Source organism: Pristis pectinata, chromosome 17 (assembly GCF_009764475.1).
Source record: "Pristis pectinata isolate sPriPec2 chromosome 17, sPriPec2.1.pri, whole genome shotgun sequence".
In the NCBI taxonomy this organism is placed as follows: domain Eukaryota; kingdom Metazoa; phylum Chordata; class Chondrichthyes; order Rhinopristiformes; family Pristidae; genus Pristis; species Pristis pectinata.
In genome coordinates, this window is record NC_067421.1 from 32,878,707 (window position 1) to 32,896,615 (window position 17,909).

At 44.2% G+C, this 17,909-nt stretch overlaps 1 protein-coding gene across 1 annotated transcript in view; it reads right to left on the reverse strand.

Moving 5' to 3' along the window:
* Positions 1-4,430: 4,430 nt before the first annotated feature.
* The window catches only part of LOC127579239 (sodium- and chloride-dependent GABA transporter ine-like), a 68,130-nt gene continuing 54,651 nt past the window's right edge, over positions 4,431-17,909 (reverse strand). Inside the window, exons 11-13 of the mRNA XM_052031870.1 lie at positions 16,952-17,052; positions 14,811-14,981; positions 4,431-11,441 (exon numbers count right to left, since the gene is read on the reverse strand). Of these exons, the coding sequence (XP_051887830.1) occupies positions 11,292-11,441; positions 14,811-14,981; positions 16,952-17,052 (422 nt within the window). The 3' untranslated portion in view covers positions 4,431-11,291. The remainder of the gene's footprint in view (positions 11,442-14,810; positions 14,982-16,951; positions 17,053-17,909) is intronic.

Genomic DNA, 17,909 nt, shown 5'->3' on the forward strand with positions numbered 1-17,909 from the left:
ACCCACATCCTCTGCATCCAAACATAGATTCCCTTCTTTATCCTTAAGTGGTCCTACCCTTTCCCTCAATATCCTCTTATTCCTTACATAGGTATAGAATGCCTTTGGGTTCTCCTTAATCCTACTTGCTAAGGACTTTTCATGGCCCCTCCCGGTTTTCCTAATTCCTTTCTCGAGTTCATTTGGAGCTTCTCTATAGTCCTCGGGTGCTCTATCTGATCCTAACTTCTGAAGCTCTATATACTTGTCCTTTTTCTTCTTGACTAAGTTCATCACTTCTCTGGACTTTGGTTTTAGGAAAGTTCCAAAATCGACAGTTTGTGTCCCTGGTATCTTTTTTTTAAATTTTACTTACAGCGTGGTGACAGGCCCTTCTGGCCCAATGAGTCCGCGCTGCCCATTTTAAACCCATATTAACCTACCTGTACACCTTTGGAACGTGGGAGGAAACCGGAGCACCCGGAGGAAACCCACGCAGACACAGGGAGAACGTACAAGCTCCTTACAGACAGCCACGGGAATCGAACCCCGATCGCTGGCGCTGTAATAGCGTCGTGCTAACCGCTACGCTACCGTGCCACCCGATTGGATAAGGCCAAGCCACATTTGCTCTGTGCAAGATAAATATACCATATCAGCTGGAAAGTACACAAGGGAAAGATCAGCCTGGTGTTCATGTGTTTGGATAGATGTGGAGTGGTGCTGTTGGAGTGCGGTCAGTGAGGATGCAGTACATTTGACCTTAGCCAGAAGGCTGAGAGTCCGAGAAGGATATGCTGGAAATATATACAACACTGTTGAGAACAGAGCTTGAATACTGTATGGAGTTCTGGTCACCACATTACAGGAAAGATGTGATTGCACTGCAGAGGCTGCAGTGGAGATTTATAAGGATATTGCCAGGTCTGGAAAATTGCAGCTATGAGCAAAGATTGGCAAAGCTGGGCGTGCTTTCTGAGGAAGAGGAGTCTGAGCAGACTTAATTGAGGTGTATAAATAGGAAGTGTCTATTTCCCTTAGCAAGGGGATCTAAAAAAACAGGCGGGGTAGATATAAAATAATTGATAGAAGGGACTAAGATGAGGGAAATATTTTTCACCCGGAAGGGAGTAGGGGTCTGAAACTCTCATCATTTTTGAAAAATACTTGGATGTGCGTATATGAGAAGCCATATGAAGAGCTGACAACCAACTGGTAGAAGGTTGGTTGGCTAGGTTCAACTGGTGGAGACACGATAGGCTGAATGGGCTCATTCTGTGTTGTACATTTTCTATGTGATAGGTGTACAAGTTCTGACTCCCTCATCACAAATTACATTAATAACATTTTAACCTTCCTCAGAAGGTGAGAGGTTACACAAAGGGCATAGAAGTAATAAAAAGTTTACTGGAAAGCAACAAATACAACATGGCAGAGGATCTACCACACAGAATGCAGTCCTCCCTCACTTTACTTACCTGTACTTATAGTCCAGTGGGCTGGACTCTTGGCTTGGTCAAGGGTCTCTCCTCTTCTCCCTTCTCTCAGTTTTTGTCTGCTTTTATAGGAAAATTAGAGGCAGTAATGATCCTCAAATCAATCACATTTCAGCTGTGCCCACTAGCTCACTCGCATATTTGTTGTACCGTACTGTCAAAAGATCAAACATTTCCACTGGGGCAAAGCCCACTCTGAGGCATGTAGGTATTGACACAAAGACCCAGCCTCTATGCTTTGGCCAAGAAATACTGTGGGGGGTGGGAAATTCCACAGAGACTCAGTGGGGGGTGGGTGGAAGAGCTGCTGTGGAAGGTGTGTGACGGTATCTCTGCACGGAAGCACAATTCCCATAAAGTTGCAGCGTTTGGAACATTGGAAGGAGGAAGTAGCATGGAATTGATGGGGACAGGGGATTAGAAGGTGAGGCTGGCGCAACAAAGCTAAGGTCAGAATTCAAGCTTTAGCTGCACATACTGACTCGCTACCTGTTGAGTGTGTGCAGACATGTCTATGTAATACTTAGAAGCAGGACAGGGAATTCTAAAAAGTCTTTATTCCTTGTTTATAATCGGAGCAGTAAATGGACTAGGTGGGGGTAGAGAAAGCAGATCTTCTGAATACATCACAGCTGAGAATAGGAACCACCGTTCTGAAAAGCCAATGCAAAAATTTCTCTCCGTGTAATTTAAAGGAAAGTGCTTTAGCTATGGCCTCCATTTCCTTACCCACTGGAATTACGCTGTAACATCATGTGCCTGACACCTTCTTTCTAACTGAAAAGCCTTTATTGGTATGGGTTTATTACTGTCACTTGCACCGAGGTACAGTGAAAAACTTATCTTGCGTACCGATCGTACAGGTCAATTCATTACATGGTGCAGTTACATTGAGTTAGTACAGGTAAAAACCATAAAAGTACAGAGTAAAGTGTCACAGCTACAGAGAAAGTGCAGTGCAATAAGGTGCGAGGTCACAACAAGGTAGATCGTGGGATCAGAGTCCATCTCATTGTATAAGGGAACTGTTCAATAGTCTTATCACAGTGGGGTAGAAGCTGTCCTTAAGCCTGGTGGTACCTGCCCTCAGGCTCCTGTATCTTCTACCTGATGGAAGAGGAGAGAAGAGAGAATGACCCAGGTGAGTGGGGTCTTTGGTTATGCTGGCTGCTTCGCCAAGGCAGCGAGAGGTAAAGACAGAGTCCAAGGAGGGGAGGCTGGTTTCTGTGACGTGCTGGGCTGTGTCCACAACTCTCTGCAGTTTCTTGCAGTCCTGGGCAGAGCAGTTGCTGTACCAAGCCGTGATGCATCCAGATAGGATGCTTTCTATGGTGCATCGATAAAAGTTGGTGAGCATCAAAAGGGGACATACCGAATTTCTTTAGCCTCCTGAGGAAGTAGAGGCACTGGTGAGCTTTCTTGGCCGTGGCGTCTACATGGTTGGACCAGGACAGGCTATTGGTGATGTTCACTCCCAGGAACTTGAAGCTCTCAACCGTCTCGATCTCAGCACCATTGATGTAGACAGGTGCATGTACACCACCCCCTTTCCTGAAGTCAATGACCAGCTCTTTTGTTTTGTTGACATTGAGAGAAAGGTTGTTTTCATGACACCATTCCCCTAAGCTCTCTATCTCCTTCCTGTACTCCGACTCATCGCTGTTTGAGGTATGGCCTACAATGGTGGTATCATCTGCAAACTTGTAGATGGAGTTAGAGCAGAATCTGGCCACACAGTCATGAGTGTATGAGGAGTGCAGTAGAGGGCTGAGGACACATCCTTGTGGGGCACCAGTGTTGAGAATAATCGTGCCAGAGGTATTGCTGCCTATCCTCACTGACTGCGGTCTGTTGGTTAGAAAGTCAAGGATCCAGTTACAGAGGGAGGTGTCGAGTCCAAGGTCTCGGAGTTTGGTGACAAGCTTACTTGGGATTACTGTATTGAAGGCAGACCTGTAGTCAATAGACAATAGTCTAACGTAGGTGTCTTTCCTGTCCAGATGCTCCAGAGCTGAGTGTAGGGCCAGGAAGTTGCTGTCAACTGTAGACCTGTTTCAGTGATAGATGAATTCAAGTGGGTCGAGATTGTCTGGGAGGCTGGAGTTGACGCGTGCCATGACCAGCCTCTCAAAGCACTTCATGATGGTGGATGTCAGAGCCACTGGACAGTAGTCATTGAGGCATGTTACCTTGCTTTTCTTCAGTACCAGGATGATAGTGGTCTTCTTAAAACAGGTGGGAACCTGAGCTTGAAGCAGGCAGAGGTTAAGTATGTCTGCAAATACTTCTGCCAGCTGATCAGCACAAGATCTGAGCACATGGCCAGTGACACCATCTGGGCCAGGTGCTTTCCTCATGTTCACTCTCCAGAAGACTTATCTTACGTCCTCAATGGTGACCACAAGTTCAGTTGCATTGGAGGCTGTCAAGGTGGGTGGTGACAATCCACTTCCCTTCTGTTCAAAACACCCATAGAATGCATTAAGCTCAGCAGGAAGGGATGCGCTGCTGTTAACTATGCAGCCCGTCTTCGTCTTGTAACCTGTTATGGCATGTAAGCCCTACCATAACTGACGGCTGGTCTACGACTCTATTTGGAGTTGGTATTGCCTCTTGGCATTCCTGATAGCTTTCCGAAGGTCATATCTCAATTTCTTGTAGATCAGTAACTCCAGTTTGTCTTGGATCCAATACTTACTGTCAGAAATCAATCTCCTGGGAGTGCTTAAACAACTCCAATGGAGGCTCACAGGCACAGGTTCCATAGAAAATGAAATTACTACAAGAGCTGGGAATCAATTCAAAGATAATGAATTAAATAGTTATGATTTCCACTCTTATAGCTGGCATGAAAAGCCCTTCACATGGTTTGGACTGTTTAAAGAACTTGCTGCGGACCAGATTAAATCATTATTAAATAAACTATAGATTATATTTGTAAATGGCTTTATTTAAACCACAGCTTATAAAAAGTACGTTAAAAATATTTGTTAAAATTGACAAAATGATTACCTCAACATTAAACATATTATTGTAGGTACATTTTACAGTACATTAACCAAACAGATCTCCACCAAACAACTCTGCAATCCAGGCCTGAACAGTCTCTCTCTGGGGTGCCAAATTAAATCTTCTCTTCCAAGCATCCGTGCTTCAATAACAAGTCCTGCTTCATAACCACTTGGCAATAGCAGAATCTCTTCACTGCTCACACCCCATTTTTGTTCAATTTGCTCCTGCATTGCAGCCACCACCACACTTGTACCACCCATGTAAGTTTCACGTACAGCGTTAGTATCACCATCAGCTGAGAAGTTCAAGTGTACAAGAGAAATACACCTTAACTAAGTGTAAACTACTGAGAAAACACTACTTCCTGTCTGAAATATAAATAAGTCTTTGGTGAGTAAGAGTGTGATTTTTAAAAAAATTATTTAATTGCTTAATTTTACTTACACTATTATCTTAACCATCTCATTTTCATTTGAAGTGATAAACATGTGGTGTAATGTGGTAAATAATTAGCCTGTATACTGCCAGGTAATTAGGTAACTAGCTGGAACCCATTAACTGAAGTTAGTTTAATCAGAACTCATGGAACCTGGGAATATAAGCTTTTGGTTCTGTTAAGGCATAACATGTTAAGTGTGTGGACTTCAGTGATGTAAGGGTAAGTCTATCTTCATGAAGATTTAAATAGATTAGAGTATCATTTAAGAAGTACTTAGATAGGTACATGGAGGGGCAGGGCTTAGAGGGATATGGCTGAACATTGTGACTAGCTGGGTGGGCACCGCAGTCAGTATGGAGTTGTTGGGCCGAAGGGCCTGTATTCATGCTGTATTGCTCTATGACTCTATTAACTAAATGTATAGGGGCAGGACAAGTGATGTATTGTAGCTATGGTAAGTGGGAGCTGATAGGGAACCAGTGTGATCCATGGCACAGACATCTTACAGTCAGTGTTTGCACTCTGAGAATTTTCCATTCAGAGCTGATGAGCTGGAGTCTTAGATGTGGACACTGTGATGCAGCAGGAAGGGGGGGGAGGGGGGAATGTAATCTGGATACTTTGTAGCAGGAGACAGTCAGATATTAGATTAGGTGCTGCAGAACTAGTCAGTCAAGAGAGGTAGGAAGGGTTTGACTATCTGCGAGACAGATTTCAGGAGGAGCCTCAGCACTTGCATTTATCTAATAGGCAAACCATCCTTGCAAGTTGTGTAGATGAGAGCAGAGAACGCAGGGAAGATGAGCAAACTGATTGAGTACCTTAGTGAAAGAGGCCTTTCAAGTTGTTAGAGTGAAATGGAACAAAGCAGTGAAGGGAACAGTATTGTTACAAGGATAGATATGGTTCTTTGCAGCCATGAGTGAGAGGCTCAAAGGTTGCCTTGCCTGCCAAGTTTCAGGGTCAAAGACATCTCCTCAGGGCTGGAGGTGAACTTGGGATGGATGGAGAAAGACCCAGTAATCCAGGACCATTTGGTAACCAATGGCAGGAAGTATAGAGGAGGTGGCTCCATTGAAGAGGTACAAGCAGCTTGGATCCAAATTAAAATAAACAGAATCACTAGGGTGATATTTCTGGATTACAACTGAGGTACCTGCAGATTGACAGAATTGGATTCATATAGATGGGTACCTGACGACCAGCATGGATAGAATGGACTGAAGACCCTGTCTCCGTGGTGTGTGACTGTGATCAGAGAATTCAATACGTGGCTGAACAATTGTTGTGGGAAGAATGGGTTTCAACTCATGGAGCACAGACACCAGTAGTGAGGAAAATGGTGTTGTTCTTTTGGATTGCTTCCCACTTCAATCAGATTGGAACCAGGGTCCTAGTGAACTGGATAACTAGAGATGCTGATAAGGCTTTAAACTAAATGGGTGTGGTGGGGGTGGGTGATGCAGGAGCGGGAGGCAGAGGTGCAGAATGGAAGATTCTGGGAGAGAAGAATTTATAAAGTTAGGAAGAAAGCAATAGTGCAGATAGCAGAATGGATAATAATGACCAAGAGTTTGTCAGACGGAGCAGAGCATAATTTACACTTCCAACTGGAGTGAGAGCAGGGGGGAGAAAAAACAGCAAAAATGAAGTCTCCTTATCTGAATGCACACAACTTTCGTAGCGAGATAGATGAATTAATGGCACAAAAAGAAATAAATGGGTACAATCTATTAGCCATCACAGGTCATGCAAAGAGAGCATTACTTTTGGAAGAGATGAGCAAAATAGAAAAGGAGGAGTAGCCGTGATAATCAGAGAAGGGATAATGGCCACAGGGAGAAAACTCAAAAATCAAGAAGAATCAGTTTTGGAGGAGACAGTGGATAATGACAAAAAGGGTCAGGAAAAGATCAATGAGCATTGCATACAGGCCCCCAAACTGTAATGTTAATACAGGGTGTAATATAAATCAGGGAATTTGAGATGCAGATAGCATAAAAATAGAAAATAGGAGTAACAAAAGCCATTTGGCCCTATCAGCCTGCTCCACCACTCAACATGATTGTGGCTACAAGGGTAATGCAGTAATCATTCATGGTGGACTTTAATCAACAGTAACAGAGCAGACCACAAATTCATGGAGTGTATGAGATAGTTTTCTAGACAAGTATCTTGAGGAACCAACATAGCAACAGCCTACTTTAGATCTATTATTCTGCAATAAGAGATTAATTACTAATCTTGTGGGTCTTTAGAGAAGATGAAGTGATCCAAATATAAAATCGGGTATATGTTGAACATTAAAGTCCTAAGGGTATGTGAAGGAATGCAAGAAGGATGGTCATTGATTGCTGCACCACAAGGGTTAGAGTTAGGATTATTCTGTCTGGGGCATCCGGTCACCCTTTAAAATCCACAAAGGGTAGAAGCTCAGTGTAATTGAGAAAGGTTTTCCTGCAATGGATGTAAACACTGGTATAAAACAGGCAGCCGCAAAGATGTCAGGTGAAACACTGTAAGGGGGTTATTTTCTTCTGGAACTACTAAGTACAGTATGTTGGGATTCTTTGGAGGGAGCTTGACAAGCTGCAGCTGGAGGATAATGGTGCAATGAGTGACGGCAGCTTAACAAGTCCCCAGTGTTGTGATCCTCGGCTCTCCTGGGACTTTTCCCAATCCTGGTCTTTCTCCAAAATTGTTTAGCATCTCTCATGTCTCTGGAGCTGACTGTAGCAGAAAGGCAGGGGTGGACGAGTTTGTACAGAGGTCGTACAGGTCAGGCAGTGGGTCTTTAAACTTGATGTAGATAGATCACACTGCAACTTAATGAAAGTAAGTTGCTGCCAACTGCACTTCCCTGAAACAGCCGCTAACAACCACATATCCACAAAATGTAGCTTGGAAAAGAACCTTTAACAAAAATACAATTCATTATATATTTACATGCATAACTACTAACATGGTATACATGTGGCTATAAACAAAGCACTCCACTGGAGGTCAGTTTTGTTCTGGAATGTAAAGGAATAGAAAATGTAAATAAAGTCACTTTAAACATGCTTGGAGTTAGTTTGTAATTGAAGAGAACTTCCAAAATAACCAACTTGCTTCATTCCCATCCAAAAATAACCAACATTGCTGATACTGACAAAATTTCTCGAGTTTCCTGACCATAAACTATTCAGCAACCTTATGGAGCAATTTTTTTTAAAATACAGTAGTATTGATATTAAAGGGTTTATGATACAAAAGGTTGCTGGAGATCCTGAAGTAATAGAAAATGTTGGAAACACTGAACAGGTCAGGCAGCATCTGTGGAGAAAGAGACTGTCATGATTCAAGTCGATTCCCTCACAGAAGGTTAGCAAACTGAAACATTAACTTTGTTTTGCTCTCCACAGATGCTGCCCAATTTGCTGAGAATTTACAGTCTTTTCTGTTTTTATTGTGAAATTAGGGGCTTAATAAAATGTTTTTTGAAAAAGTTGGTGATTCTCATTTTATACGTTACCAATATGGCAACCACAAGAAAACACATTTGTAGACAGAGCAAGTAAGCTCCACAACCCACAACAAATGCTCTTTAGATTCCTCCCACTTCCTACAAATCAGAGGTAGCAAAGGGCATTCACACGGGCCCCATCCACGCCTGTCTTGTTGTTGGCTTTGTGCAACAGTCCTTGTTCAAAACCCATTCCAGCACCACCCCACCAGTTCTTTCTCTGCTACATCAAATGCATTGGTGTTGCTCCCCGTACTCATGGAATTTCATCCCCTTCATAACCAACTTCGACCCTACTCTCAAATTCACCTGGGCCCACTCCAACACTTCTCTTCCTTTTCTGAATCTCCATATCAGGAGACAGATTTGCCACTGACATCTTTTACAAACCCACCAAATCCCACAGCTACCTCAACTATACCCCCTCCTACCCTGCCGCTTGTAAGGATGCCACTTCTCCACCTCTGTCACATCTATTCTCAAGATGAGGCATTCTGCTCTAGAACTTCTGCAACGTACTCCCTCTTCCAGAAGAGTTGCTTTCCCTCTGCCGTAGTCGATGGAGCCCTCACACGTGCTTCCTCCATTACCAGCATGTCTGCCCCACCACAGACAGAACAACAATAGAGTTCCCCTGGTCCTCACCTTTCACCATGAGCCTCCGCACCCAAAACATCTTCATTTCCGCCAGCTCCACAACAATCCCACCACCAATCACATCTTCTCCTCTCCTCTCCATAGAGACCACTCACTTTGCGACTCCCTTTTCCGGTCAACCTTCCCCACCCATCCTTCCTCATCCCTGGCACTTTCACTTGCAACCGAATTGTGACACCTGTTCTTTCACTCCCCTGCCTGAACAGCCCCTCCAGATGAGGTGGAGGTGCTAATGCACCTCTTCCCACCTGGTCTATTGCATTCAGTGCTCCTGATGTGGCCTTCTCTACATTGGTGAAGCCAACCATAGACTAGGTGACTGTTTTGCGGAGCACCTGTGCTCTGTCTGCGATGACTATCTTAAGCTTCCAGTTGCATGTCGTTTTAACTCCCCTTCCCACCCCCACACCGACCCATCTGTCCTCAGCCTTCTTCATTGCTGTGGATAGGGCAAGAGCAAATTGGAAGAACAGCATCTCATATTCCACTTGGGTATCTTAGAACCCAATGGTACAAATACTGAATTTTTCATTTACAGGTAACCCACACCCCCAGCGCTCTCCTCCCACACACACTCACCTGCCCACCTAGTTTTTTTCTCCCTTTGTTCATCCCTTCCCCCACCTGGTTCCATGTGCCCATCATCTTCTCCTCATCTAGCTCCACCCATCTCCTACCAGCCACCATCAACCACCCCCCCCCCACCCACCCTGGTTCCATTTGCCCTTCAACCCCTTCCCATCTGGTTCCATCTCTCACCTACCAGCCTCACCCCCCTTCCTACAAGCTATATACTGGAAATCTTTCCTCCTGCTCCTCAGTCCTGATGTAGTGTCTCGAGCCGGAATGTCGACTTACACCTTTTGCCTCCACAGATGCTGCTTGACCTACTGAGTTCTTCCCACGTTCAGTTTTTGTTCTAGGTTCCAGCATCTGCAGACTCATTCCCTCCCCCAACTAGACTCCAGCTGGGGAACCAGGATCACAATGAAATGAAGGCTTGAGGAGAAATGAACCCCACTTCTCCTCAGGGTGTTAACTTCCTATGAGCTTTAATTCACTGGGTGCCAAATCACCTCTGGTATTCAGCAAGACTGCATCATTCTAAACAAAATGCTTAACCCTCTGGCAGTGGAGTTGCTGGACTGTAGCATGAAGCGGGAACACTGGCTGAAATCAGGAGTGTTGAAACCAGTAATTCTGGGCTGCATCAGTTAACATTAGAGATTGGTTCTTCTGTGTGGTTGCTTCTCCCTAATGACAGTCAGTGAAAACACTTCTAAACCATCATGCACAGCAGCATTAGATGCATATTTCTGAGGCAGCAGGAGAAAATAGCCAGTAATAATGGCAAATCAATAGGGAACTGATAGTGTTCAAGTGTTTTCACCAAGGCTTCAATAAAAAAATGGCAAGTTATACAATTCTACTTAACACATTACATACTGCATGGAAATTCAATCATAGCGTAATGCTTTACCACACCAACGACCTGGGTTCAAATCCGGCCACTGTCTGTAAGGAGTTTGTACGTTCTCCCCGTGTCTGCGTGGGTTTCCTCCGGGTGCTCTGGTTTCCTCCCACATTCCAAAAACGTAGAGGTTAGGAAGTTGTGGGCATGCTATGTTGGCACCAGAAGCATAGCAACACTTGCAGGCTGCCCCCAGAACACTAGGCAAAAAGATGCATTTCACTGTGTTTTGACATACATGTGACTAATAAAGATCTCTTATATCTGTTGATTGTAGATTCCTTTCTTTGGAGCATGTCTTTTAGTGAATTTTTCATTATTCAAAGCAGGTGGCAGGACTGTTCACGGTGGTGACTGTGGTCTTTTGTGGTGATGCAAGTCAAGAGGCTTTAATTCTATCTGCACATTTTATATGATCATTTTAAATACAACTTTTCATAAATAATTCCAGCGCCAACAGTTTCACCAGACGTTGTGGATGCTCCCCATTCTTTGGCATTGACTGTTCCCTACTCCACCAACTAAGCTCACTGCCAAAGTTACCTAATGCCCTGGAAATATTTTCACACAGGTACCGAATGGCTAATTATACACAATGAAAATGAGAAGGTGAAAGTCTGTCACAACATGACATTTTGTTTTCAGTGTTGCTACTGAAAGCAAAATACGACTCCATAAAACCAGTTCTCCCAACACCTCACCCATAAAATTTCTCTCACTTGAAAAATAAAATCACATTATGGTTTCATCAGCAAGGTTAATGTTGTCAGTGTGGATGTAGGAACATGGAGGCTTGTCTATTTCAGGCTTTAGTTTGACCACTTGGTCCTGCCCTCCTGCTGGCATCACCTCATTGACTGGAGATAATGAAGATCGAAGACGCTGGAAGACAAGGAAAGAGAATCTGGTCGATTTGTGATGGACACTCAAAGCAGCTGCACAGGTTGACTCTGTGGTTAAGGCGGCATACGGTGTATTGTCCTCCATCAGTCGTGGAATTGGATTTAGGAGCCGGGAGGTAATGTTGCAGCTATATAGGACCCTGGTCAGACCCCACTTGGAGTACTGTGCTCAGTTCTGGTCGCCTCACTACAGGAAGGATGTGGAAGCCAATAGGGTGCACAAGAGATTTACAAGGATGCTGCCTGGATTGGGGAGCGTGCCTTATGAAAGCAGGTTGAGCGAACTCAGCCTTTTCTCCTTGGAGTGATGGAGGATGAGAGGTGACCTGATAGAGGTGTATAAGATGATGAGAGGCATTGATTGTGTGGATAGTCAGAGGCTTTTTCCCAGGGCTGAAATGGTGGCCACAAGAGGACACAGGTTTAAGGTGCTGGGGAGTAGGTACAGAGGAGATGTTAGGGTCAAGTTCTTTTTTTAAACTCAGAGTGGTGAGTGCATGGAATGGGCTGTCGGCAACAGTGGTGGAGATGGATACGATAGGGTCACTTAAGAGACTTTTGGATAGGTACATGGAGCTTAGAAAAATAGAGGGCTATGGGTAAGCATAGTAATTTCTAAGGTAGGGACATGTTCAGCACAGCTTTGTTGGCCAAAGGGCCTGCATTGTGCTGTAGGTTTTCTATGTTTCTATGTGATTTTGCAGGAAGTTCCCAACATCTGTGACTTGGATTTTCATTGAATTATTTTTCACCTACTGCTATATATTGCCCAGAAAGTTGGTGAAACTCCTGGACAAGTGAGGTCAAGGAATATTTTTGGCCATTACACCATTTCCTGTTGTTTTTGCCATTTCTCTTGCCAGAGTAGGTGGAATTGAAGGCCACAGCTTGTCATAATATTCCAATCCTCCCATAACGGAGGAGACACCAGATCACTTGGAAAAGTTGGAGGAAGAGAGCTTGGAACAGATTTGTAAAAGGCAAATTTTGTTTGACTAATGTCAATTAATCTCGAGGAGGAAACAGAGGTAGTTGATGAAGGAATGCATTGGATTTTATTCACCTCGATTTTCAGAAGGTACTTGATAAAATCCCAAGTAAAAGGCTGGTTTCCAGAATGAGGACTCAAGGAACAAAAGGGTCAGTATCAGCATGGGAAGGGAACGGTGTCAGAGGCAGGAAGCAGAGAGTCATGGTAAATGCTTGTTTTTGACACAGAAGGATGGTAGACAGTGGTGTTCCCCAGGGTCACTGCTGGGACACTTTCTAAAAAAAAACTTTTGGGCAGGATTCTGACTTAGCGTTGTTCAGTCATAATCCTATGAATGGTAGTTTCAAACTATTGGCTCCTCAGCCGAGCACATACACCAAATGCCTGAATCTGTGGTTCCTCTTGTACCTTAAGACTTGAGTGTGCAGGGTAAAATTTCCACACCTGAAGATGCACAAAGCTTCGGGGTGCAGTACACAGTGATGAGAATAGTAATAGTTGCAAGAGGACAGAGGCTGGGAGAATGGGAGGACAAGTGGCAGATAAAATGTATTACAGAGAAGCAAAAAGTGATACAGTTTGGCAGAAAGAACAATGATACAATATAGACTAAGTAGTTACAAAGTGAGACTTAGATATACGTGAATTATTGAGAATGGCAAGACATGTGGAGAGAGTGGTTGGTAAAGTAAATAAGGTCCTGGGATTCATAAATAGAGGCATAAGACCAAACAAGCTGTGAGATTATGCTGAACCTGATTAAAAGCACTGGATAGCTCACAACTAGAATATCACCTTCCATTCTGCTCACCCAGTTTAGGAAGGAGATGAAGTTTCAAGAGAAGGTGCAGATAGGATTTACCAGAATGATTCCACTAATGGAGGGATATTACCTACAAGGTTAGACTGGAGAAGGTGGGATTTTCCCTGGAGCAGAGGAAGTAGAGTGTCCTCCTGACAAAGGTAACACAAGATCATGGATGGTTTAGATAGGGGAACACAAAGGGAAGCAGTTCCCATTAGCGGACAGTTCAAGAGCTGCTACCTCACAGTGCCAGAGACCCAGGCTCAGTCCTGACCTTGGGTGCTGTTTGTGTGGACTTAGAGAATGTTCTCCCAGTGGGCAGAAGGGCCTGTTTGTGTGCTGTATGACTTTATGACCAAGGCCACAGATTTGCAGTTCTGGTCAAAAGATACCAAGGGATGCAAAGAATTTTTTATGAGTTATGATCTGGAACTCACTGCCTGTAAAGATGCTGGAAACAGAGTCAATCATGGTTTTCAAAAGGGAATTTGGATAGGAACGTGAAGGAAAATAATTTGCTGGGCTTTGGATATGGAGCAGGGGTGATGAGGTTTCTATACTATAAACTAGCACAAACTTGATGGGCTGATTAGCCTCCTCCAACGCAGAATATTTCTGCATGGTCTGGTATGGCAATTCGAATGCACAGGAACATAAGAAGCTGCAGAGAGCAGTGGACTCAACCCAATATATCATGGGCACATCCCTCCTCCCCGCCATCGGAGGTATCTACATGACGTGCTGCCTCAAGGCAGCGACATCTATCATCAAAGATCCCCACCACCTGGGCCATACCATCTTCTTGCAGCTACCATTGGGCAGGAGGTACAGAAGCCTGACGTCCCACACCATCAGGTTCAAGAACAGCTACGTCTCTTCAACCATTCGGTTTTTGAACAAACCTGCACAATCCTAATCACTACATCAGTACAGCAACACTACGACCACTTTGCACCACAATGGACTTTTTTTTGTTCTAATTGTGTTCTCTGTTGTATAATTTGTTTTTCTTGTGAATGTTATGTCTCTAATGCTATGTGCCTGTGATGCTGCTGTAAGTTTTTCATTGCACCTGTGCATACATGTACTTGTGCATATGACAATAAACTCGACTTTGACTTTTCATGAATTAGAATAGCCTCCTGCAGACCAGTTACAAATAAAACCAGCCCTGTTCCCATTTCTGCTCATCTCAGGAGTCTGCTATAAATGCACCCGTGAATTACAACTAAGCACATGATTTTATTACATCCTTCTGGTCAGACCGTATATGTCTGAAGACAGTCTTGCTTGAAGGACTTTACATGAATCACTAGGGAATGTAATGGCCAAAAGTATATTTTATACAGGTCAAGTTTAAATATGCCAACTTATACTTCCACCTGTACAGAAAGATGGATAGGCTAATGTTGCAATTATCATGGTCTCTTACTATTTGAGAGCACTGGTTCAGTTCAATCAGCTTTACAGAAACTGTGAGCTCCATCTTTGTTGCAACACTCATATGAGCAGCACATTGAAATTAGCTCTCCCCATCCCACCGCTCCTCTCACCTGAATAAATGAGCCTTTGCTGGTGTACAAGGTGTGCACAGCTGCAAGTGGGATCCAGATGATCGAACAGAGGGAGAAGAACCAGCCCAGCCTCTCAGCCCAAGGTGGATATGTGTATGTTTTACCGTATTGGGCAGGAGTGTAGCGGACTATGCTGGACACCAGGATAACCTGCAGGATATCAACACACAGACCATTAAAGTCTATTTTAATGAATGAATGAAAATATCAGATAAATATTTTCATGAATTGCACTTTTTGAGAATAAAATGCATTTCATTTGTCTGCTAAGTACATCAGCTGAGTGCAGGTTAATTGGCTGAACCCATCTCTGTGGCTTGAGTTAGAGAGCTGACAGCAGCCAGAGAGAATCTGAAAGTCTGGTGGAACAGATGGTGAACAATGTTAATCCCAACATGATTTAGCTTCAACCATGCACTGTGGCTCTCCCTAGTAATTCCAAACCACAATGAATTGTCTATTGAATGCAACATATGGAATGATGGCAGTGCCCATGCAAAGCTTGTTTTGGACCTTTGGAGGGGACTTTGGATTACGTTGTTTCTGGAGTACCTGTCACTCTGAGGACAACAATGTGCCAGAGCAGGATGTCTGCTGGTCGTTAATTACTTGCTTTCATTCCTCAGGACTTCACCCCCCCACTGACAACATTACACCAACTCCCACCACTACCCAATTGCCAGGTTGGTCACCTACCACCCAGTCACCAAGTTCCAAGTCCCAATGCCCCCCCCCTACACTGAGGCTGCCAGTCCCCAATGCCCTAGTTGTTCATCCCATTCCCAATCTTTTTAATTCTCCCATCCTATGCCAATCCAATCCTAAACTCCCATCAAACATGATGACAATCCTGATCCTGACACCCAATCTCCGAAGCCAGTCCCCATCCACCCCCCTCTTTCCCCGACGACCCACAGCCTCTTCCAGCATCCATACTACCGACAGCAGAGGGTCATCAACCAAACCAGATGGACCCCTGCTGCACCCATCTAACACACTTCTGCAGCTGCACTACAACTTCCAGATACATCCTTCAAATTCTAATCCACTCACCTCCTCTCCACATATCAAAACACCTTGTGCCAGCATTCACCGGATGGTCACACTTTATCAACTGATTCCACTAAGTTCTTAGAGCCATATTCATAAAGTGAAAATGCCTCTGAAAACTAGTCACACCATCCAGCAGTAACTGCACCTCAGTTTAACATTGTCCAACCCCTTGGCTTTTACTGCAGAGAAAATCTGTCATCCAACCAACTTTACTTCTTGATTTCCCAAACTGTCATAATGTTTTCAATGCAGCTAAAAGCTTAATTCCTTAGCAAAAATTATATCCCTAGTACTGTAAAACTCTGATAATCTGGCATCCAATTGTTCAGAACTCCAGATAGTCTGGCTTCTAGTTCACTCATTAGTTTACAATATGAACCAGAGGTCCAGAGTGCAGGTAGGGTATGTAGCCAGAGTGGTCCAGAGTGCAGCCAGGACAAAGGTCCAGGCTGTGGTATGGGGTTCAGGTCCAGAACACCAGGGGTTAGGAATGTGGATGGGTTTGCAGCCTGAGCCATGGTCTGCTGTTCTTGTATAAATGTTAATCCAAGTGCACTGGGATTTCAATCTCAGCATATCTTCTAAATAAACTGCTGTTTCTATCTCAGTGCTTTCATGGCCTTTTAATATTCTGATCGGAGCAATTGTACACAGGACTCCCCTGTTCACTTTTAACCAGCAGGGACACCATTTAAGATGCACAGCATATTGGACCAGGAGGAACAAGTGTTCTCTTCCCACCTCCAGAAAAGTAACGTGGAGCTCTATTGCCAGTTCTTCCCAGCTCCAGTAGGGGGCTTCAGTGTGTGGGAGGACTGGTTCCAAAGCCAGGCCTTGCAATGGACCGGATCTCCCACTGACAGCCTCAAGTGATCTGCCCATCACACCACTGGCAGTCACCCCAGGGTTAAAGTCCATTTCTCAGCAGCTGGTTTTATTTGGGGGGGGGGGGGGGGGGGGGGAGGAAGAGAAGGAATCAGGGGTCAATTTCATTGAGGTCACTGCCTCCCTGAATTAATTTCCCCTCTGCCACGTATAAGAAAGTTATTGGAAAGATGAGTACTCACTGTGACAAGTAGCGGAGAAACAATGCACCAGCAGAGCTTGAAAAAGAAATTTGGAGGAGCTCCCAGCATCTCCTTGTAGTTGGCAGATAATCTGTGGACACCTGCAACAGGACCAAACACACAGCCCCGTGAGGATGTTGCTCCATAAACACATTATGTCTGGTAAATAGTATCTTGCTTTAAAGAGGGTGTGTAGATTACCGAATTATGATACAAGCCTAAATATCATCAAGGACAGTGTTGTCTTGTCAGTCAGTCACTGTTTGAGCAGAATGATAACTAGCTGGAGGAAAGCAGTTAACAGACACGATTTCCCCCTTAGCCCTGTGCTCAGGTGATATTGTGAAATTGCACTCCTGTGACAACAGGATTGGGTAACGAACTGAGGATCAAACAGCCTCATCTCTGGAGGGCTCTCCACTCCCTCCCTTCACTTGTTTTGAAGCTTAATTCCTTTTGATGTACAGTCGCTCCTGTAATCTAGGAACTTTTACAGCCAGTGAACAAGGTTCTACAAACAATATAATAATCAGATATTCTGCTTTAATGAAATCCATGGATAAATATTAGCCAGAAAACAGCAGGGAGAACACTGCCATTTTTCTTTTAAATAGTACCAATGGTTCTTTTATATCTTGCTTAAGCAGGCAGCTCCATAATGTAATACTTCATCAGAAAACCAGCACCTCTGACAAGGCAGCACACCCTTGGTCCTGCACTGCAGTGTCAACCTAGTGTCTTGTAAACAGGAGGCATTGGTCAGTAAAGTGCATGGTACGAGCTGGAGTGTAGGACTGTTGGATCTTCATAGATAAGTTGGTGGGACGAGGCCGTAGAGGAATTCATGGACAAGCAAACGTTGAAAAACAAGCTGGCTATGAATGGGAATCGTCAGTACCATGAGTAACATCCCTTGTCATCTAGTCTTCAACTGTCTGAATCCATATTACAGTTTGTC